Here is a 24815-nt window from a genome sequence, read left to right as displayed (position 1 = left end):
TGAGAGCAATGTGCCGTCCCCCTTTTATTTCGCAGTTTGGGATAAAATTTACTTGCTTTAGCTTAATGTGCTGATCAGTAAATGTTTGGCTGGGCCTAGCTGGATCATGATTTCTTAAGGTAACTGATGTGCGCCTGTCCTCGTGTCTTCTCCGTGCTTCGTGTACTGTTTGCGCTCATCAGCTAGTTTAGGAAGTGCTGATCAGGTGAGAATGTTGTACTGTCGACCATAAAATCCCTTTGTCCTTTACCTAATGGTCAGACGCTCGCTTCATTGCACTGCTTTCGGTTCTGTTCAATGATTAATACGAAAGTTTGGCGTTGTTAAAATCAAGATATAATTTACGTGATTGTAGAAGCTCGCAGTAAAAAGAGAGTAAATGTTATTCGTATAGTGGGAAAATGCAATTTGTGGAGGTATATGCTACCATATTCTCGAATGGCACAATAGGTGCTTTGAATAATTTTCGCCTACCCAAGTATGCTACCAAAAAACGCTGGCACAAATGAAAAAAAAAACTATGCCCAGCTAATGTGATTGTGGTTGGGAGCTTTTTCGACGTTTTCAATGTAAAACATTGCCAAAGATGAACAGCGTGAATTGGGTGCTAGAAGCAAGAAATTGGATACTCTATAAGCAGATGAGGCTTGAAGAAAATTGCTTGTCAAAATCTGGTACGGAAGGCGCAATGTCAGCAGATGTGCCGCGTAGGCTGGTTGCTATGATTTGTTCGACAGTAAAAAAAACAAACAAAAAAAAAGCAGACAGCTATTTTACTTGCCATGGCGAGGTTGAAGATGGCGCCGACGGGTCCCATGGTCAAGGCTTGCTCTATCACATGATGAGCTCCTTCGACAGCCGAGATGTCCGCCTTGGTCACGTGAACTTCGACCCCTGCCCGCTGCCAGTGCCGAATACAAAATTTTTGGTATCGGGTCTGAAGTCCTGAGCGAGAGTTCAGTAGGAGTTTTCGGCATCCGCGGCAAACCATCCAGTCGGCTAGCTCCAGGCCGACGCCTCCAAGCCCACCAACGATGACGTACGATTTGTACTCATAAAAGTAAGTACGTGTGACAGCCTCCAACGTTAGAGGCGATGCGGGACACGCCTTACGTGGGCTCTCTTCCCGACGAACCTGCATTTCGAATGTCTCTTGTTTCATCTTCATTGTATTGGAATAAGAGTCAGTACAATTAGCATGGCGAGGACGCAGGTTTGATCGAGAAACTAGTAATCCAGATAAGTTTTCTCCTTGAACTAAGTCTTTGTTAGACATTTATTTCTGAACAATCGTTAGAATTTGCAACACTGAAAAGGGATAAGACTACTAATAAATAATTTCTATGTGCAATAAAACGGCATGTATCATTGTAGAACCGCTGGGCCGTTCCTTGCGTTCCTTGTTTTCTATATACTGCGGCGCAGTCGCGTTCCTATCGGTTGTATTCGCACCGGAAATTTTTATCAATAACTTCACTAGTATTCACGAGAAGCGTCGACTACTGTAATGCTCATTCGCCCGCGAAACAAGGCAAATGAACCGGGATTTATGAATGATGCCTACATATATTTGAATATATGAAATCACTTATTGTCTTATCAGTGGTGCTACCAGAGTGTGTCGACAGAACCTGTCATTACCGCGTGTGTAGCCAAACTGACACTTAAGAAAACAAATGGTGCCCAAGCCAGTAACCGAAGCACAGCTCATCTGACAGCCCCGCAGACGCGCTAACCACTACCTACGCTGACATTGTTTATGGCGCTCAAAATATAAAACATGTACACAAGAACACTCAGCCCTATTTGACTCAGGTAGCATAACCGGAATTTTTTAAGTGACTTTAATGACTCATTGTGGGGAGCCATTCCTTAGCTAGATCTACAAGATTTTATTTTAACTTTACAATACTTACAATTACTTCTTTCAAGTATTCTCTCGCTCGCCTTGCGTCAAGATCTGCATGACTCGTCGCCATCCTACTCAATATATTATGCAAGCTCAACTCCATTACATGATTATATGCTACACCGTCCACGTTACCGGTCGGAGATACCTAATGCCTTGAGAATTAAGCAGACAATATTTCTTAAGAGTCTGCCTGAATTCCTGCGATTGTGTCCATAATCAGTATTGTTTAGCGTAAGGATGCTTGAGAACATTGAGTGAACTAAGAACAATATAGAAAGAACGTGTAATATAAAAAGAATTGAGAAAATTACAATCACTGTCGTCGTTCTCTTCAGCATCAGGCGCTGAACACATCAGAGCCGAATACCTGTTTTTAACGTATTTGTTTCAAAAATAATGGACGTGTCATAAACCTTTTCGCATTACTGTCCCTAAGAAGACATAAGTGCACTCCATAAATGTTTGCATGCCGAGCCAACGTGAAAAAAAAAAAGGCGTTTTGTTTCTCTCGTTCAAGCAGTGGCTCAGACTGAATAAAAACAAATAGAAAGTATCCATGACAAGAGGAGGCCGAAAGAGCAGTGCAGGAGAAGAAACGTCACCGCGGATGAAATAGCGGGTGCCATCATACGCAGAGTGAGTCGTCAAGCTTCAATGAAACCTACATGCTAAACACAGCAAGCTGTACGGGGCTGCCGACGCGGTAGATGAAACAAAGGCGTGAAATGCATACGGCGGTACAAAGTTGATGTAAAGGTCCTTCTTCAGACGCAGGACGTGAGGGATGGGGATGAGCGCTGATGTGCCATGAAACACAATGTGGAGGAGGGACCGTCACGACATATTCTCCACGAGAGAGGGAGTAATTATTATAACAAAAATGTTAATGCAAAAGTTTGCAACAAAATAACGTGTGCTAAACATGTGCATCAAGATGCTTTCAAAATCCACTACGAAAGTAGGACCATTTTTCCTTAAAATGAGGACAACTGCTTCTCTTCCGCCTATTAGGAGATGTCTCTCCTGTGAACGCTATTGAGCAAGTTGTATGAGGTAGCTACGTTCGAAGTGCATTTATTAGGGTATGTCACTATCTGCAAAGCTGTTTTCACGTAACGTATGTGTTCGTCCAAAACACAATCTAGGTTGATTGGTTGGTTTGTGGGGTTTAACGTCCCAAAGCGACTCAGGCTATGAGAGACGCCGTAGTGGAGGACTCCGGAAATTTCGACCACCTGGGGTTCTTTAACGTGCACTGACATCGCACAGCACACGGGCACTTTGCTTTTCGCCTCCATCGAAAAGTGGCCGCCGAGGCCGGGATTCGATCCCGCGTCCTTGGGAACAGTAGTCGAGCGCCGTAACCACTGCGCCATGCCGGCGGGGTAAAACACAATCTAGCATAGGACTACTAAGGGATATGTCACCTATCATTGCCAATAACTTGTGCAATATTAATGTCAGTACCCTTACTACTGCTCTTCTATTTAGAGTAAATATTTGGAAAATACTTTCATAATATATTTTTCGAATGCATAGCTAAGACGTCAACGGGTACTCGCCCTTACATATGTGGTTTGAATGCCAGATGGCCCAACTGAAACATGCTTCATATATGTATTTTGTACTTTGTGAAATCGCTACATTTACAGCATTATAACGCAACTTCCGTCTTAGCATATTTTATTGAAACAATAATGAACACACTCTGCATGGTACTTGCACCACAAAAACTGTGGACAGCAGCGCATTGACCTTGACTATGTGATAACTCATGATATTAAAGAAAGTTTCGAAGGCACTTTGGACAACAAAAGTGCGATGTTCTAAAGTGCAATGAAGCGAAAATCTGAAACGCAACTGATTCTTCCCTTACTTCGTGTGCTTCTAGGCTTGGTGATACAATGTTTGAGGAAGCGCCAAGTGAAAGGCACAACACGGACACCTGGTTCGGACGCCATGCGGGGTCAGCTTTGTATATGTGTGAATCGCCTGGTGATGTCATCGGTCATGACCAGACGTGACGTCACGTCTGATCATAGCTGAAGATGGCACCAGATGAGGACGTAACAACTCGCGGTATCCCGCGGAATCTTCTCGCTCCGGGATACGCTTCCAAGCAATGAGCCAAATAGCCGCTTCAATGAGCCGCTTCAAAAAGTGCCGATCACGTGCTCTCAAGTCAACTTCGGTATTCCAGGAGTACTGATAAAGAGTGATTCAGCTGTCATTGTACGTTATGGAGGCTGTGGCGGTGAATAATTGCTCTGCAAAGTACGCTACGAATCCTTTTTATTCTTAAATTCAACATATGCCTCTCATAAACAGGCATATTTCTACTGACATTTACTTCAAGGTAGAGAGGAAATCGTCTACTTGTTCTAACTAACCATGATGCGATTTCCTCTTCTTGAATGAGTACCATAGGAAAAACCTTCTTCACTCAGGCACCACTTACTTTGCCCGGATTGTTCAAAATATCCTTCACGTTTATTTTATTTTTTTTTTCTTGCTTCACATACATAGGTGGACCTATATTTCATGAAACGATGATCTCTCGTCATTGTTATTGCTAATGATCCCCTCTATTCTTTTGGGGGTGATCAAGCCAAAATAAGAGACATTTCGCGCTTAATTCTGACACTAAAGTGGAAGCAAACTCCTCCTCATTGCCGTTGGCGTCATACTTTGCAATATTTCTGCTTTTCTAGCCTTAGTATGCTCTGACCACTCTTCAGTGTAATTAATATTACCATGTGGTGCGGAGGGCACCTGCAGATAACGTACTACCAACCTGGGGCAGAAGGTGTTAAAATGTTTTTGTATTTGCTTGCGCTTGCAATGAAATAACAAATACTCGGGAACAGCGGCAAGCGCGATGAATGGCTGGGCCTGTTCTGAGGACGGCACGCAGATGTACTGTGTGATCTGGATATACACCTAATTAGATTGGTGAATTACAGGCCGAGAAAAGTAACTCATTATTACAAAACTGTTCATTTCAATTGTGTTATGCTTTTAGACATAACTCTCATAACACAGATTCGCTGAAACTTCAAATGACCATCTAGGCTTGCCTGAACATTTTTACACGCAGTACTTTTCAACACCTGTCTTTTAAAATCTCAAGTCACTCATCTTGCATCTCTTCCGTGCGAAGACATAATCAGGTACGCCAACGCAGTTTACATGCATGCGCTAGAGACTAAGGCGGTGTTATACTGTATGAACGCCTTGCGTTCCAGCTCATTGTAGCTCAATAGTTCGATGCCGGTTGCTTCATTCTGTTTGAAGCGCTACACTTTATTGTTGGGGCTGTGGAAAGGTCACGTAAGGTCCTTAAAAAGCCGGACACATCGTGTCGATGTTGTCTTGAGAGCAACAGAGATCGCAGCTCGTATGGACAATAGCAAGGCCTGTTCACCGCTTTAGCCAAACGCTTGTGGAGCGCATGACATCGTCCATCACTATAGATGTCAATTTTGCCTTAAATTGAGTGACTGCATAAGAAGCCAGCAGAAACTACACTAAGACCGAAGACCACGGAGAGCACATAATGCCGAAGGCCATGCGGCCTATCAATTTTACTCAATAATAATGTCATACACTTTTGGCTCCTGTCGCTTTTTCTCCATACCATTGTATCTGGTAATTCTTTACCGATATACATTTATTTATTAACCAAAAAGTTGCTTGTTGAAAAAGGCAATAAAATTTTATTTCTTTATTTAGCAACATTTATTTGTTATCAAAACCAACTGGCTAATCGCATATATTTGCGTGAACACTGGAGTGTCAATTCAGCTGCTGCAGGTAGACCATAAAAATGCTTGGATCAAATGTTTAGCCGAAGCTGCCGTTTACGCAACGTACTTCGATTTCCTCTGAATTAAATTCAAATACACAATAAAGCATTCTATACTTCACAGCGGTGCGTATTGAGTCCTTCAAGAGGCGTTCCGTGAATAAACCCGGTTCATATACCAAGCGCTCTCCGCTATGGTTCCTTGCTTCTGCCCTTGAAGAGGGATCTGCGCCAACACGTGGCCGCATGGTACCTTCATTATAAGACCTATAAATATAGCTCCATCGATAATATCCCTCTAAAAAATACTCCCACCTGCTGTTTCCGAAGTGTGTGTATAGCGTCTTAGTTGACACTTTGTTCCTCAGGACAGTATTGAAAATGTTATTTATTAGCATCTACTAAGAGTCCTTTCAAGGAACGGAAAACAATATATAACTGTAGCCGCGCCATGATCAGCATCCCTCATTTCTCTTAACTTGATTAACATGCTAAAGCTGTTTTCAAACTTTCCTTACATCTAGCTGTGTCAACTTGCCTTACAAAATAAACACGAAGTACATAGGTTAGGCGTCCAAGCCCGCGGACTTCAGTTGTGCCCTATCGTGTCCTCTCGCGATATGCATCACTTTGGAAAATGACCCCATTAGTTTAAGCACTGAAATCCTAATGCGACCAAATTGAAAACCAAAACCTCCAGTCTTCAAGATGTCGTCAGAGTAAACAGTGAACTCAAATTAGAATACAGTACTCACCGACAGTGGTGAAGACTGCGCAACCCATGGAGAGGGCGATGAAGATGGCAGCCTGTCCGACACCTCCGCTGCCGGAATGGATCAGGAGAGACTCCCTCGACTGCAAGTTTCCTCGCATCAAGAGCGCGTAGTAGGCAGTGCAGTAAGCAACGGGGATTGTGGATGCCTCTTCAAGGCTCCATGAATCTGGAACTTTCCAGAGCAGGTCAGTATCTGCCAAAACGGCAGACCACATGCCTTTGCTCGGCACCAAGCCCATAACCCGGTGTCCTTGGGGGTCCCGACCAGAGAATTCCAGCCCAAGAAGGCACTCTGAGGTTGCCACTCCACCTTGCCGTCGAGGAGAGACGAATTTGGCTGTTACTCACTGTATAGAAATTCTTTAGTCAAGAAAGATGTCTATTGTTTTTACGAAGCATACAAGGCGGCTTCCCACCTATTCTTCTCAATACACAAGCAATACGGAACCTTGTTAGTGGTCCAAAAGTCTACCTGAGTGATACTATTATCCAAATTTGCATAAGCGAAATGAATTTAGCGCTATTGGTAATACGTAAGGGAAATGGTAATAACATCAGGCTCCAATACAGATATACCAATGCATACTATTCCCTCAACATTAACTGCGTTTTGTTTTGAATTGACGCCTTTATGTTGAAGCTGCGAATTTGGCTCTTGATCTTCAAAATTAAAGATTGCATGACCTAAGAAGAGGAGTTTCTCAACACATGTAATGGGCTAACAGCATAGAAGGTTCTATAGGTTGCTTTGCATTTGTTTCATTTATCGTCAAATATTTTATGATAACAAGAAATAAGGAATAATTTTTCCATCAGAGGCGATGGAACGCAATGACGGAAGAAGTGAAAATTGTTGCAAAGTGCTTCTCGAGTTTTACGCTTCCTCTTCAGACGGCAAGGCAGGCGGAAAGGGTGGATAGATAATGTGCGAAGTGATGTTTTCGTGGCACGATACACGTTCTAAACGTTCCAGACCGTTCTAAATGCGGCAAATCTATTCGGAAATGTAGAATTGAATGAGGTTTGGGCCAAGTGCAAAGTATTGTTTTTATTGCACTTTTGTTACACATTAGAATATCTTACAGCTCACCGTGAAAAAGCTGAGACCAAGAACACACAAACGTATGTCAGTTTTGAATACAATAGCTTTTGCTTGACTTTGAGCATTTATTTGGATCATTAAACTGATGCTACAAGAAATCATATCTTGTCTCCAGACTTACTTCGGTTGCGCCTTTCGACATTAGGCGCATGTCCATTTGGTCTTTATAAAATATCAACCGCGACCATGCACACCGTACTATTTTTAGGTCGTGACATGCTCACAATGAACCTTGAGTGCATCATAAGAAACTTATTGATATCTGAGCATATCTTTTTCAGAAGACCGTGGGTTGAAGGGAGCGTGCTAGAACAAAGCCGTTATGTATGAATGTCGTAATTTCGTTTACTGAAGGCGAAATCCACCACTACAGAAAGGTACATAAATCTAGAAGTATGCGAGCCAATAACGGCGAATTAAAATTATAATATAGGTGAAGAGTATTATTCATTTATGGCGTCTCAGTCAGGGTCAGAACAATCCTTTTCTCAAAGCGTCCATAATAAATACGGACACTGGCAGAAACGCGGATAAGGGGGGCTTGGAGACGTGTCGTCCTTACTGAGCATGGCTCAAACATTATTGCCTTAAAGTTGATTTCGAGCTCCGAGTAACCTTCCCTATCAACCCTGCGCCCGAAATCGATATTTTTTTTTCAAATAGCCACCAAGCGGATGCTCATTATATGGATGCAAGACCACAACCATATAATCGCTGCTTTGATGCAATCACTCCAATCGGGAAAGTAGATCATATTATTCCTCTTATTTTATATAAAAATACAAAATACTGTCATTATTAGCCCTTACCACCACAGGAAAGAAGAATTGCGCTTGCACCCTTTACCCAATGCACTCACCAGGTAGTGCGTCAGCAGAAAGCTTCACTGTGGCGATCATGACGTCACGAAAGTTCAGCGCAGTATAATAAACACTGCATAGAAGCGTGTCACCGCTCTCTGAAGGCGAAGAGCAGCAACGTAGAGCTGAATCGTACCACTTGAGGCTGGACAGGTCTCCGCGTGTATGGACGTTCAAGAAGGCGTACTCTGTCGCTCTCTTTTGGGCGCCATCTGTGGACAGCGTGTGGAAAAATAGAGCTCAGGCCATATTCGCAACATTTACAGTTTTTCCCTGGAAATACAATTTAGGCACGAGAAGAATCAGGAATGGTAGCGCGCAACGCTGCTTCAATTTTGTTTCGAATTTATTATACCTATCAGGTGTTTGGCATCGAAAGTTTTCTATCTCTTGAGTGAATTGCAAAATATTCGGTATACTGCGCCTATCTCAGGTGGCAGTTTTCAGCTTGTAGACTGTAGTGCATCAATTTTGTCATCTAGTGTGAGCTACAAGGTTTTGTGGTATTTCTCAGTGGGAATAATCGCTCGACGAGAGGACTGATTCTACTCCTGAATTCTGGTGCTGTTATCATGAAGGAATGCAGAAGGCGGAAAAATTTTCAGCTTGCAATGACAGTCACGGTTATGCCCACCATAGGTATCTTGATGAGGCCCAGAGGAGCTTCCGACATTCCCGTCGTGTTGTTGCAGTGCTTTAAATAACGCCTAAGAATCCTGTGCGAACTGCCAAACGTTTTTATAACTCCTACAATTTTTATAACTCCTACAAGTGAAAAAGGCTGACTGCCAAAGAATTGACGCGTTTGAATTGTGGTGCTGGCGAAGACTCTTGAGAGTTCCTTGGACTGCCAGAAGATCAAATCAGTCGATATTGTCGACCATAAACCCTGACTGCTCATTGGAGGGTCAAATTCTAAAGTTAAAGCTCAGCTACTTTGGTCATCTGATGAGAAGAGAGGTGTGGCTGGAGAAAGATTTGATATTGGGAAAGGTTGAGGGTCGCCGGAGAAGGGGTAGGCAGCGAACGCGATGGTTAGATGGCATCCTCGAGGCACTGCAGATGAAGTTATGTGATGTTTGGAAGGTAGTGAGAGACCGGAAAGCGTGGCGTGACGTGGTCCATAGGGTCACGAAGAGTCGGACACGACTCAACGACTGAACTGAACTGAACTGAACAATAACTACGTTGCAAGAGTGCAAAAACGTTAGACTGAGAGTTCCTAGCGCTTGCGCCTCGGCCGCATGGAGGCCACCTCCGCGCGGTACACAGCCGTTCAAACAACAATCACGGTGATGGCGCTTAAGGGCTCCACACATCCGCAACGTGCCAAAAATCCGAAATATCACATCCATGAGCCCGTCGGCACTGCTGGCTGATAAAAACTCGGCGCTTTGCTAACCCAGCGCTCATACTTGAGCGACCATTTTCGATTTGGATCTCTCACTCTTCAGCTAGCAACTGCGGTGCTAAGCCACTTTTCCCGCATAAAATTGCGTCATAATCGCCGGATACTTCCGCAATTACCACTGCTGACTGCTGGGAACACCATCGTCGAGAACGCGACGCTTTATAAAGAGCCAAGCAAGAACACTTGCTACTAAACTATGCGCCGCACTTCACATTTAACATGGCGTTACTCGCTTTCGTTCCGGAAAGCATTGAGTACACGCGTGATTCTGTCAGCTTCTTCAAAGCCTTTATATTTGTTATGGCAGCAGAACACGGGCCGTCACGCATGCATACCTGCCACAAAATAATCTAGGCTTCGCACGGATTATATTGATATTTTTTTATTTTAAATTCCACTTTATGTCTATAGACGTGTATGCTAGATGTTTCCATCTGGTTCACGCTCATTTGAAACAATGCGTTTGCGCGAGTTTTGAAGCACCTCGGCTTCCATGGTACCACACCATAAGTGACAAGCTCAAATTCGACATTTCGAAACGATCACGTTTGCACGGACAGTTTCTGCGACTTAAAAACCGAACCTTGTCCGTAGAAGGGTGCTCCTATTCATCTTCACCTGCACCACCCCAACTTTCTGCTCAGTTTCCCCTATGAAATATTATAAATCTTCTTTGACCCAAAACTTGCTAAGGAGCGCTCGTCCATATGTAACAAATGTTTTATCAATATAAGCTACGATCTTGAAGAGAGCAGTGAAAAAAATTGGGAATTGATGCCGGATAATCCTATTATATTTCTGCAAAATTATCAGCAAAAACTTCCTTACTGTTTTCCGCTACTGTGGGCAGCATGTATCTGATAAGCTCGTACGCAAGTGTTCAATTCTTATACAAGGTAATACAGTTAAAAAGACCTATCAGGATTTAGCTTTAATATAAGATATGTACAAAATAGTTAGATGGAAGCACCTAGTGTCTGTCCTTTTATCTAGAAGACACAAAAAAAAATGCGACTCACCTGAAAGTATGGTCAGATGCCGAAATGAGCCCCACCGGCCATCACGGTAGACATTCATCACAAGGTATCGCTCAAGCAATTCTCTGAATGTCTGATCACTGAGCGTGAAATGAGTCTCACTGCCTGACAACTTGATGCTCGCGTCGAAAACACACCTAAGCCGACAGAATGGTGTCGGTTATCATGTAAACAATGGATCTCGTTGCAGAATATCTTCTAGAAACCGTCAGTATGAGAGCAAGCTTTTCTCATCTGATATTCTAAAGACAGTAAGGAAATCTTGCAAAATGTTTAAACAAAACACCTGATTTGTTCTAAACTGAGGTTTGCGTACTAATGGCAGATTACGCTTCTTATTAAGAAGCAGGAAAGTCTAATTGGAGGGACGAATACAAACAGTAATTATTCGCGAAAGCAATGAAACACATTATGAGAAATACTCAACGTGAATTCATTTATATTTCATCGTAATAATGGCCCTCTAATCTTTACCATCGCTAAAGGCTATTTTTATTGTCATAAGAAAGATATAAAATTACTCTAACGTATATCGCGAACCCTTTCAGATGATTCATATATGACCTCCATAATCCGCCGTTTCTCAGTGCAGTAAAAAGCTTGGTTTGGGAAATATTTTTTTAATGTTTTTCATTGCTTTTTGTGGATGAAACTGCTTGTGTCATGTTTTGTCTTTATGTATCCCCTCCCCCACTCTAATTGCAAATGGTGCTGCGCGGTAATAAATGAATAAGTAAAATATGGCACCTAGTAGCACTTATTCCTTCAATATATGTAAGCCTCTCTTAATAAAAAGGTACCATATCACTGATTCCTGCACTGCATTAATTATTTCATTAGTTCATGCATTCAGCAAACGTTTTTCGTTCTTAAATTTTGTTTTAAAAGCTCAGGGGCAGCAATTTGTTCACAGATTTTTAATTGGCCTCACATTCCACAGCTGGTACCAGACTCTTGAAGTAGGCAATTCATAAGTCCAATAAGACCGCTCATTCCTTTGTCTTCGGAGACCAGCCACAAGTTTTGACCCTTATGTTTGCTTTCGCACTCGACAATCTTAGCCTTCAGCGTATCGATCCAGTCAAAGGCCATGTTTTTTACTCGCACCACTTCTTGCTCCATGATGTTCCCAATAGCGGCTCGTTTTCTCAGCAAAAGTAGCGCTGACCACCTGTTTGCCCTGAGGCCAACAAGAGTAAGCCCACAGGTTTCGAGGATATATACACCGCTGTATCTTTTGAATATATACACTCTGGCAGAAGCATCACCGGCTGCCGATAAGAATGCCTCAGCCGAAGTTAAGGCGGTGCGCAGGCAGAGAAGCACAAATGCGCGCTCCTTGCACAGGGTGGATAGCTGTAGACCTAAAGTTTCAAGCTCATTTGAGGCGCTGATGTTAATGTACGCAATCATTAGATGGGCCTCTGGGAGGGAGTTGATAGCATCTGAGCACAGATTCTATAAGTATCTCGTGACGTGTTCCGACAGCTGCTCCACCGTGAGCTTGTCCGGAGACTGGTGTGCCAGAGTGTAGTCAGCCTTGAGCACAACGTTGGAAAGAGGAAGAAGTTCGCTTACGTAAAGCGTTAAGAGCAAACTGCTCTCCCCACACGCCAGCTCTAGCACATGAATCTTTTTCACATTAGTATTTTCCACGATGATATCAAGAAGTGGTCGCAAATAAATTTCTTCTAGAAGGGCCTTGTTAAGGATGTCTTCGTCGAGGTCGTTCTTTTTAGTGGTCAGAATGCACTTCACAGCGGCGGCAAGCGACAAACATCCGCCTTTGAGTTTCGACTCTATAGTAGTGAGAGCTCTTAGGAGACCCTTGTTTTTTACTGTTTCTTTTAAATACCTGTCCAGCTTTTCCTCAGACGCTTCACAGGAGTACAATTTCAGTCCTGACACCGTACTCGCTTCTGCACCGCCTGCCTTAACGATGCGCTTGACAGCAGCGCTACACGCGGAAACGTATTCCTGCAGATCAGATTCGGGCTCCTCACTTTCTCCTTGGTCATCGATGTAGGGAACGAATTGATATTTTTCAAAGCACGGGGAGTCCCTTGAGCTTTGACTCGTAGCTACAGTAGACTTGAGAGCTTGGATAGTCACTCCTCCAGCGCAGCATATATCGAGGCAGCTATCGTATACTGCATGTACAACTGCACAAAAGAAATCAAAGAAGCTTGAATGTAAACAATCATGTAATATATAATTCGTGATGTGCTCATGAACTCACATTACCAAAACCACTTCATCACTAATGAACTATTGAGATTTGGAGCAAAACGAGCAATAAAAAGGCTGAAGAGAGTCATTCGGCAGCACGTAAACTGTGATGCGGCAACGGCAGCTGAAACGTTTATATATATATATATATATATATATATATATATATATATATATATATATATATATATATATATATATATATATATATATATATATATATATATAACTCACACAGTTTACTGTGCGAATGACACTACAGTAAGCAACTACAAATGCTATAAAGCATATTTCAGGTCCAACATAGTGAATGCAAATACGAATGTAGACATGCTCGAAGTACAACTGTATCGCCAAGGAAGTGCAATTTTGAATACAAAAACACACTTAAGGCAGAACAAACTGAATGTTGTTGAAGTGGTACCCACCACGATGAGAGTGCTTCCAAACAAATATTTCTAGTTGCCCACTCTTTAAGACGAAAAAAATACATTACATTTGCTGAAGTATGCATATCGATTTTTTTTCTCCTAAGCCCAGAAAGTAGGCATGCAAATAAGTTACCTGCTTGTGGTAGGTGCGATGCTAGACAAGGAAAAGTGGTTTCAAAAAACAATCCCCAGGATTGCTTTGTCACGTACCCGAATATGACGGAGCTACTCATAACTTACTAGCATTCATATCTAAACAGTTGTGATGCGGCAACGACAGCTGAAACGTTTATACATATATATATATATATATATATATATATATATAAACGTTTCAGCTGTCGTTGCCGCATCACAACTGTTTAGATATGAATGCTAGTAAGTTATGAGTAGCTCCGTCATATTCGGGTACGTGACAAAGCAATCCTGGGGATTGTTTTTTGAAACCACTTTTCCTTGTCTAGCATCGCACCTACCACAAGCAGGTAACTTATTTGCATGCCTACTTTCTGGGCTTAGGAGAAAAAAAATCGATATGCATACTTCAGCAAATGTAATGTATTTTTTTCGTCTTAAAGAGTGGGCAACTAGAAATATTTGTTTGGAAGCACTCTCATCGTGGTGGGTACCACTTCAACAACATTCAGTTTGTTCTGCCTTAAGTGTGTTTTTGTTTTCAAAATTGCACTTCCTTGGCGATACAGTTGTACTTCGAGCATGTCTACATTCGTATTTGCATTCACTATGTTGGACCTGAAATATGCTTTATAGCATTTGTAGTTGCTTACTGTAGTGTCATTCGCACAGTAAACTGTGTGAGTTTCGTAATTGCAGAATATATATATATATATATATATATATATATATATATATATTCTGTACAATTTGATTCCTTGAGAAAGAATGGTTATTTTATTTTAAATCAGCGCAGGTATTAAGTAGCTTCCAAACCTCTGCATCTTCGCTGCGCTACTGCACCTTTCACTTAAATATTTTGGAACCTTTAAGAAACCGGTGACATCTGAGGATTCTTGAAAAGCTCATTTTTCCATGACAAATTTGAACAACGCTTGTATAAATTACGCTTAAATGTTGACAAAGAAATGTTCTTACATATAAAAATATTTTTTTATTAACTGACACCTCAACCAAATCTTTCAGCGCGAACATTTGGGGAAACAATAGACGACAAGTTAACACGAGCTTGTTATAATGCGTACCTAAATGGTGAACAGCACATCACAATAGACAGTGAAACATTAGAAGGGGTGCACGAATATGTCTACTTAGAACAGGTAGTAAACTGCAGATCCGGACCATGAAAGGGGAAAAGCTAGGAGAACAAGATTGGGATGGAATGCATTCTGCACTAGCTCGCAGATTATGACTAGTAGCCTACAGGCATTCCTCGAGAGGAAGGTATAGAACATCTGCATCTTACCTGCACTCACCTATTCGACTGAAAGGCGGAGGCTAACCAAAAGAGTTCTACTTAAGTTGAGAACAACGCAGAGAGCTATGCAACTGAAAATGAAAAGTCTAACTTTAAGAGATAGGAGGCGCCCCGACTGGGTCAGTGAAAAAACTTGAATTAATGATCTTCTAGTGGAAACCAAGAACAAAAAATAAGCATGAACACGATATGTAGTGCAAAAAATAGATAACCAATGGTCACTAAGGGTAACAAGGTGTATACTGACGGAAGGAAAGCGTAGCAGGGGGCGGCAGGAAGTAAGGCCGATAGATGAGGTTTAGTAGTTTGCAGGGCTCAACTAGATGCAGCTAGCACAGCATCGTTTTAATTGTATCAGTATAGGAGAGGCCTTCATCCGGCACTAGGTATATTCAGCTGAGCGCACTCCTATTTTATTATGGACAACCAACTAGCCCCCTTTAAAGCATATTAACGATGATGATGAAATGTGGCCTTCAGGAAAATCTCTATACGAGCTATTTGGCTCACGTAAAAGATGAAACAGCCCAGCGGGAAAACACCATAAAAAAGAAAGCACGACCTCTTTTCCTCTTCGGTCGGGATATTTTCGCTTTCGGCTATAGTTTCACCTCCCACTATTCACGTGGTCTTTCATGTGCACAGAAAAATGCTTGAATTGCACATTTTTAAAACCACATTTTCCTGCAGTTTGTGGAGGAAAAACAAGCATGGTAGCATACAAACTTAAAACACTGACATAGAAATATTTTATTTTGTATACTAAAAGCGCTATACTACCTCATTTAACGCATTGAAAATATTACACTTCTCTAAGTAAGTTTGTTCGCAATTCACTTCCATTTTCCACGGCCATTGATGAGAATTTCAGGCATCCGTTGTAACTGCACCAGTACTTTTTACCGAAGAAAAGGCCCCCAAGGACCTTTTTGGCTATATTCTGGAAGTCCGCTGCAATGTATGTCATTTTGTTGATGATCTGTTGAAGCCCCTGTGCCTTGTAGCGCTTTCCTCTTGTTGACTGGCTAACGTCGTCCACGTCTTCCGGCAACTCAATACAGTGATTTTTATGTATTAACCATCGTGGCACCATATCAATAGAGCTTATTCCAGCATTTCAGAAGAGCTTTCGCCCGACAGCCTCCACAGAGTCTGAGTAAATCACGAGCCCCGTGAACACAAGCCGTTCCTTTGGAGTGTTCTTCGAACACCAAGGCCCCTCGGAACAAGCACTCTGTCCGAAATTCGGGTCCAAGAAAATTTGTTTGCGTTTGTATGTAGCTCGTGCTATTTGCTCAAGAATATGTAAAAATATTCCAGGCAGGACGAACTTGTGTTTAATCTTGCTCTCAGTTCCGCACCTACATCTTCACTCAGATGCACATCAGGTCCTATTCGAGGCTAACACATTCTGCGCGAGCGGCAGCCGATCATAATCGCTACTTTGAGAATCTCTACCAAAAAGAAAGCTCATTTACGACTTGTGATAATCATGAGTGCTCACTTAAAAAGGAATGAGAGGGAGTGTATGTAATATGCTCCCCATATGGGATGAGCAAACAGGACAGGCATCTCGCTGGCATATGTCTCTGCTCAGCCACAGCCACATTTTAGATAACATTTTGTCACGCGTTTCTCCATACTGAGAAAGAAACGCATAGTATGCTAAACTTTAAATCTCCAATTAGCTTCTCTAATGATACGAGAAGCACTCACACGTAGCCGACACTTAGTAGTCAGTACCTCACTCTCAAGAAAACCGACTCCAGCTTCAGTGTAGTTCACCACACCGCTCCAACACGACATTTTTGTTGTCTCGCGAAGGCGTACCATAAACATGCCTTCCCCCCGCAAATTAAGCACAGCCCCGATTCGTAACACACAGGCGAGTTCGAAGGCTATGATTAAGACGGGTGACGCATACGACTTCTGGTTAGGGGCTGTGGAAGGTGAATCGGAGTGCAGAGGCATGATTTTTTTAGTAACGGCTTTGAGTGGCCAAACGACATGGTAAGTACGCATGTACCCAGGTAAACGCTTCTAGCTGATGCCCGAACGATGGGCTAGGAGCCAGAGGAGTACGAGAGAGCCAAGAGGGTAGTGGGCGTCACGGTGATGAAGTTGTAGCGGTCATGTTGAGAGCTTTGATATGCGACAAGCCGGTGTCGCGCCGTATGGGGGCCGCCATCCTCGCTAGTGATGGCATCACAAGCGTAACTACAGGAGGAATCGGTATAAAGCAGTAGCATGTCGAAAGATAAAAAGTTTTCGTGACAGAAATATAGACAGACTGGAGAGTATCCGGCAGTAGTACGGCGTGAGGTGTAATATGTGAATGTTACGAAAGGCGTAAAGTCCAAGTCTTGACTATGGTAGAAACACTTATTGACATTGTGTTCAGTGTACTAATAATGTGCTCATTCAGACCGTTAATTTGCAGATAGTTGGCCTTTTGCAGCTTGTTACGAGTAGCGCACGAGAGGAGAGGTCACGAATCACCTGAGAAAGGAAGGAGCAGCTGTATTTCGTAAGCATTTTACAAGAGAGCGCAAAGAAGCAAGGTGACGTCATGAAGAAAAAGTCTGCAACCTCAGAAGCGCAGCTGGTAGGGCAAGCTCTGGTTATAGGGTACGGGGTTATGTAATCGGTCGCAACACAATTCCTTTGTTCGCGCTAGTCGACATGGAGGAACGCCGAAGCAGGTTGAGACTAACACAAGAGAATGGCTGAGTTGAAAAGCGATGGGATGCATGTGTTCACTTCTTTCATTGCTGACACAGCTGGTAAGCAACGACTTAGCGATAGACAGAGACGTAAAAAAGCCGGGTCAAGAGAATTGTCGTTGCTCACTGTCGTATGTGCGTGACATGCCAAAGTGGTCTGTTGGTGACACACCAAAATATTGCAAGATGTTACCAGTGTATGAAACTTTCCGCATGTCAGCACGTGCAAACCATAGCTTATATAATAGTGATGGTCAATCAGCTGGTTTTTTAAAATTTACACAGAGGAATATTAGATTATTTCAAATTTCCGCTTTATTGATTGAAAGTGCATAAAAATTGTTTTTTCTTAATTCCTAAAAGGTTGACATCAACTCAGGGTAAAGAAAAATGGTCAACTAAAGAATGCTAACTTCGGATCAGTAGATGAAGAGAGCGAGAAGACAAGACTGTCACACATGAATTCCCAATCTCTACTAACATCACACAAGTGTCATGATGCTTTCATAAAACATACATAACATAATATGCTATGGCATTTGTATCATAATGTGAGACAGAATGGGCACGAGGTTATTCAATTCATATTTTTCACCAGGAAAGACAACCATAGATTTCCAGTTCTCTATGTAGCATCTCGTGTTCTCACAATAACCCTTCAAGGTGTTAAATGGTAAACTATTGAAATCTTATGTTTCTCGTGCGAACCAGGCTTTTTCATGCAGTTCTCTCAACCATCCCATTTCTGCGTCCAGTTTCACTTACATGAAATAAGCAAGCGTGTGCATCTCACGTTCGTGCCTCCAGATTTCTTGAGATGACTAACTCAAGACATTGAGTCACGATATGGAACAGAATTTATATATAATCACCATGCACTTTCTTTTATGGCGCCGAATACATGCTTGCTTTATGCATCTACGACAAACCTGTGCTCGTAATGTACTAACCTCCACTTTTGTCATCTTCGACAGCTTGAGGATGAAGCCTGGGATCAATGTGGCACTTCTGCACTCTTGCCGGCAGCCTAAATGCATCCTTTCGGGCAGCAAGACAGATGGACAGCTGAAGGTCACCCAGTTGTCCTTCCACATCAGTTTTCCGCAAAGTCCTGGATAAAAGAAAATGCAAAACGCCTCTCTTGCGGTAGGTCATAGTATATAGAACGCGCCCATGAATGTGCTAATATAGATAGTTATGTAACATTATGAAATATTTTTTTTTGGTAACAAAATTGTCTAAAGAAATTATTAAGCAAGCATTTTTGTGTTCCTCCTTGGAGCCATAGATATTTAGATGTCTCATTTTATGTGGTACTTTATTTAAGCGTATTTATCTTTAATACCTTCACAAAGGAACTAAGGACCGAGTGGTCGAATTCTGTATGAAACTCCTGGGTTTCCTACTAAGCACTGGAAAGGTGCGCAGCCGATGATTTTGCCTTAAATTAGTATGTTAGTCATATTGTCGAGCACAAACATTCATAAATATATTACTATTATTTAAGAGTTATACCTATTTATTGCATTACATCTATGTTTGCTGTTAAGCAAATTTTTTAAATATGAAGATAAGTGGACACATTAACCATCGCCGCATTGTCACGATCTACACACCAGGGATTAGCGGAATGCTAATGCATCTGAATTCCAATCTAGTATTTTCGCTGGTGTGTGTTTAAAGGCAGACTGATTTGCCAATATTTTTTGCGTTTTTAAATTCTTAACAGCTCATCAATACCAAAGTCTGCATCTACTCAGCTCCAACTATCTCAGACCTGCCCGTCCAGCTTAGCTCCTCTGGTAGAGTTAAGTCCCGGAAAAAAAAGGTTGGTAGCTGGGTTGGTTTGTGGGGTTTAACGTCCCAAAGCAACTCAGGCTATGAGAGACGCCGTAGTGGAGGACTCCGGAAATTTCAACCACCTGGGGTTCTTTAATTTGCACTGACATGGTGCAGTTTTGAAGATCTAAGCCAGGAGTGATTATCATTTAACTAGAATATTTCTAAGCTGTTAGATGTAGTTTGTTGTCGTATTGCCGTGCTGGTGAGGATAAACGTGAGTAATTATTACTACACAAAACTTCTACTCCTTCTAGAGGGCTTCGTGTAATATCGTTGGGCAAAATAACAGCTTTCAGACTGGTAGAGCTACTCTCGTGCTTGGCAAACTTCATTTATAACTCGTAATTTTGCTTCCCAGATTGTTCTCCCATCTGACTATACAAAAGGGCTAAAAATGAATCTTTTCTCATATATCAACCTCCAGCGTAATTCTTCATGTATATAGCACAAATTAGGCAGGACGCTCCTGTTCTTTATTCAAAAATTTGCCAAAGTACTTAGGCATCATCAAGATAAAATGCTCCAAAACACCAATAGCATAACGCGTTCTTTTGAATCATTCGCAGAATGACTGTGAATTGGAGCTTTTGTGGGTACGGTATAACGGGCCTAGCAAGTGTTCGTCTTCAAGAACTGAAAGAAAAGGTAGGGAATAGTTTCTGTACAAAACAATGGCAGTAAAAGTGCTTTATATAAATAGAGCGGAGGAAATGTTGCTCAGCTCGACAGCTTTTTTTTTTCGAACAATATTTATTGCCTCAGGGCATCATAAGGTAATGCGATTTAGGATGAAGAAATGATTAAATTAGAGAAAATTGGTATGCTGATTGCACGAAGTCTATACACTGTATTTTTGCTGTAGTGACCTAGACGAATCAGCACCCCCTAAAACAATTCACACTTTGTATGACATTTCAGCAACAGACGCATAAGAAATCTGATCGCGCGAAAACCTCACTCTGCATGTCGGCCTTCAGGATACTCCGGAAGTCTCCGCTGTACTCGTAAGCCAAGAATACTGCAGATCTTGTATATCTCTTCCTTTTTGAGCTCGTAGTCTGTGATCGCGTCTGGTGTGCCTTTCAACTGCTTTACAACCACCTTATCATCTGCAGCACGTATGCGGCCGCTTGCAGCTACTGCTCCACCCTCACTAACCTCAAATTCTCCTGACGCTGGCATGATGTTTACTTTGAAGTGCACCGAACCTGCACAAGAGACCATTCAGTTACTGGATCGTAACCTTAAGGAAGCTGCTGTGCAAACCTAATTGAGTTTCTATTGTGCCCTGATCCTGGCAACGGGCAAGTTTGATGACTTTAAGCACGAAATTTAAATGATATCATCAAGAAAGAGTGTCTCGTTCACAAATACCTTCAGAAAAAGAGCTTGTTCCAGTAAGAGGCTATTATTCTCCAAAAATAACTTTAGCCAGACGTCCAAGACTTCCATGCTTCCATGTATTTTGGGAGCTATAAGAAAATGCTCTTAACTGCGAAGCGTTGGCACTTCTATCACAACTACTTTTCTCACCAAGTCTAGCCTGTTCCTTCTTATCGCCCGCATTATAGTCGTCAAATGTTTCTCCTTTGCCGGCAGTAGTATTGGCCTATATGATAATTCACTACATCGTCGAAACAACAAGGCCTGCGGGCTTCCTCAACGATTCCGTATGATACGAGCCAAAACCTGCTTTCGTTCGAAGTCAATTAACTTCTACAGCTCAGCGAACCGAGCCGTGCCCATATCATTGATGCAAAATTCAATTTCAGTGCTTTCATAAAGCCAGCTCGTAGCTAACGTTGCGCTCTACAGAAGAAAGTCCTGAGGCTTGCCACATTTCAGCAGCGCAACAAAACGTACTCCAAATGATCACTACGCAATAAACCATGGCGATTTCTTGACCGCTACACTGATGGGCAAGGGAAAAGTGACTCAAGTACGCCCGGTTCTACGTCCAGCGGCCTGTAATTGCCGCCGTTCTGCTTGAAGTTTCGAAAAGGGTAATTTTGAAAATTGCGTCACCTATTCACTTAAAAATCGCCTCTTATTTTATATTTCCAATCCCGTTTGATGTACTAGAGGAAAACGGTTACCCTTAGCAGCTCAAATTTTTGTTGCAGCTGGCTTTAAGAATTCCGCAAGAGGATGTGAACGCAATATGCAGTGAATGAGTCAGAAATGAATGCGATACTCAACACAGGGGGTTCAGAAACAGCGGGCCTAGCTTTTTTTTTCTGCTAAAGTACCTTCCACGTGATACCTCCAGCTTGGCACGGAATATTTAAAACAAAAACTAGATTACAGCGGTATTGTGCTAGCGTATCGCAGCGCGTCCCAACGAATTTTAAATAAATGAAGTAAGCATGAGCGAGCCCCCAATACCAACGCCAAGCGCAAGCTTAGTGCCCTGCTAGACTTCATATCGGAGTCTGGCGCCCTCAACCTCACCTAACCCTAATAAAGGTTTTTGAATGAATGACTGTATCGAAATGAGCGGCTCAAAACGGCGTCAACACATTCTGCTGGAGCATGGAAAGCCTTAGTTACGATGAGAGATAAGCGATGGGCAGGGGCCGAATTACGAACTCCGCTCACAATTTTCTGAGCGTGGAGTCAAACTTAACGGCCCGTGATGCAGCCTTGAGACGTCAATCGTGACGAAGTATGAATTCGTCCAATTACCGGTGACATCTAGCATGGCCCCGCCCCGGTTCCGAATCCACGGCCTACACTGTTGCCACAACGTGGCACAAAACCGACAAGGTACGGTCCCCTAACTTTTTGTAACACGATGCAATAAATGCACAATAGGTAAAACAAACAAACAAATACTTACTTTGGCAAGATACTATTTTTAGTATTGAACTACATTAGGCCTAAGTAGAAGCGTTCTTAATTTTTTATTATACCTGTTAGGTAACTTTGGTTGCCGCGAGGGTGCGCCGGCGGCGTCAAGGCGGGCACTTGGCGGCCTGCAAGTAAACAGCTGATTCCCCGACAAGGTGATGCTTTTTTGTAGCGTCGTCTAAAGTCTAAGTACTGTGCGGGTTCCGTAAGTGTGCTGAATATCTAACAGACGGTAGTCGCAGCTCAGGGCCTAGAGCGATAAAATTTCATGCAGCGCTTGACACGGAAATGGACGAAGGCAACTGGTGGAGGTGAGTTTTTTTCCATTGTCGCTTACTATCGAAGCAAAAATACACATACTAGAGCGTGACTGTGGTTTTACTAGCTTACCTCCAGGAAATAAAAGACTGCCGTAAGGCATGTAGCTTGTGTAAAAATAAAAGTCTCTGACCGCACACTCACATCTTGTTTGTATGTACGAGTACCTATGTAGCTGGGTACTTAGGAACGAGCACGAGCGAGTGAAGAAACAAGGACAAGCTGACAAATAAACATGCATTGGCAGCAGTCTTTATCATTCTTTTTTATCTTAACTTTAATCTCCTAAAGTGGAACGGATGCCTGTGCACCTTCTTATGGTTGTTCCAACCGGCCGGAACTCAACCTAACGAAATCAACCCATATACATTCTCGTTAATAGACTTAATTCCCCGTATTTCCCTGATGCAGTTTCAAATCTGCTATAAATTTAAGGTAAGTAACGGACAAATCAGTTTTCGGTCAAAAAAATGTTTCGCAATGCACCCCGCATTTCCCGCGACCAAGAGCAGATGCTAGTCTAATTCATGGAACAGCATTCCATCTTGGCGCGGGGCTCTTCGGAGCTCACATTGCAGCAGGCGGCGGCCAAAAGGGAGAGCTGTGGCAGAAGCTTGTCGCAGCTCCCAACACAGAGGGCCCGGCTATAAAGACAAAATAGAAGTGGCGCCACACTTAGGACGTGATGTGTAGTCGCAAAAGGACCGAGGTGGCGCACCTGAGAGCTACATCAGTTAGAGCCGAGTCATTTAAGAGCGACGATAGGGTAATCTCCGCCAATCAGGAAGCAACACAAGGTAGCAGATTACAAAGCAGTTTAGAACTGACCAATCTAAACTGGAAAAAGGCAGAAAACATATTCTTAAAAACACATCTACAGGAATAGATGGCATTCCGATCAAGCTGATTAATGAACTTGGCCCAAAAAGTAAGAAAACGTTGTTAAAAGCTCTGGACACAGTCATAACGAATAAGCAAATTCCGGACAGCTGGCGGCAGAGTAAAATGAATTTGATTTATAAGGGAAAGGAGAACAGATGCACATAAAGTCCTACAGGCTGATTACCACAACATCTGTTATGTACAGGTTGGCCATGCAGGCGGTGAAATTAAAGGTGCAAGCATGGGTAGAAAGTAACATGATACCCAGAGAACATAAGAACGGCTTTGGAAATGGTAGGCGCTTAGATGATAGCCTGTTGGTGCTTACCCAATGCATCGAAACATCTAGAGTGGAAAGTAGACCTTTGTATTTGGCCTTCCTGGACATAAAAGGGGCGTACGAAAATGTAAACAGGGAACTCCTGTGGAACATATTCAAAGAAGTAGGTATCGGTTATGAGATAATAGAGTTCCTACGGGAAATATACTGGGCTAACAAAATACAAATTACATGGGAAGGGATAAGAAGTACAGAAGATGTCAAAGTATGCAAAGGATTAAGACAAGGCTGTCCTCTATGCCCGCTGCTGTTAATGCTTTATATGATAAACCTGGAACGGAGTATTCAAGACAGTAACCTAGGTTTTAACTTGTCATATAGATTAGGTCGAAAGGCGGTAGAGCATCGCCTCCCCGGTTAGATGTATGCAGACGATATTGTGCTGTTAGCTGAGAGTCTGGAAGAATTGCAAACTCTAGTTAGGTATTGCGGAGAGGAAGGGGACGCTCTAGGCTTCAGTTTTAGCCACGGTGCAAGAATACACCGTGGTTTTAGCGCAGTTAAGTCGGGTCTGAGGATTTTCAGCGGCTCAACTGATCAGGGTCTTAAAATACAAGGCCATGAAATACCTAGAGTAGCAGAATATAAATATCTGGGGGTATGGGTAAACGAAGGATTGGCATACATTGGAAAGCATGAGCAATCACTTAAGGCCAAAGGGCGAAGAAATGCCGGGATAATGAAGCATAGGGCATTGTGGGGTTACAACAGGTATGAGGTTTCGAGGGGTACTTGGAAAGGAGTTATGGTACCCGGACTTACTTTCGGAAATGCGGATTTGTGCCTAAAATCAGAGGTACAGTCGACATTAGAAATAAATCAGAGAGCCGTTGGGCGATTAGCAC

General features: G+C 42.6%; 1 protein-coding gene and 1 pseudogene across 1 annotated transcript in view; one reads left to right on the top strand and one right to left on the bottom strand.

The window, feature by feature from the left end:
• The window catches only part of LOC146189247 (fatty acid synthase-like), a 32045-nt pseudogene extending 9764 nt beyond the window's left edge, over nt 1-22281 (bottom strand).
• The window catches only part of LOC146189246 (uncharacterized), a 62130-nt gene continuing 59594 nt past the window's right edge, over nt 22280-24815 (top strand). The window contains exon 1 of the mRNA XM_084605211.1: nt 22280-22346. Within this exon, the coding sequence (XP_084461337.1) occupies nt 22280-22346 (67 nt within the window). The remainder of the gene's footprint in view (nt 22347-24815) is intronic.

Source organism: Amblyomma maculatum, chromosome 5 (assembly GCF_055883805.1).
Source record: "Amblyomma maculatum isolate TAMU_Amacu chromosome 5, ASM5588380v1, whole genome shotgun sequence".
Lineage (NCBI taxonomy): Eukaryota > Metazoa > Arthropoda > Arachnida > Ixodida > Ixodidae > Amblyomma > Amblyomma maculatum.
This window is presented reverse-complemented; position numbering and strand designations above follow the sequence as displayed.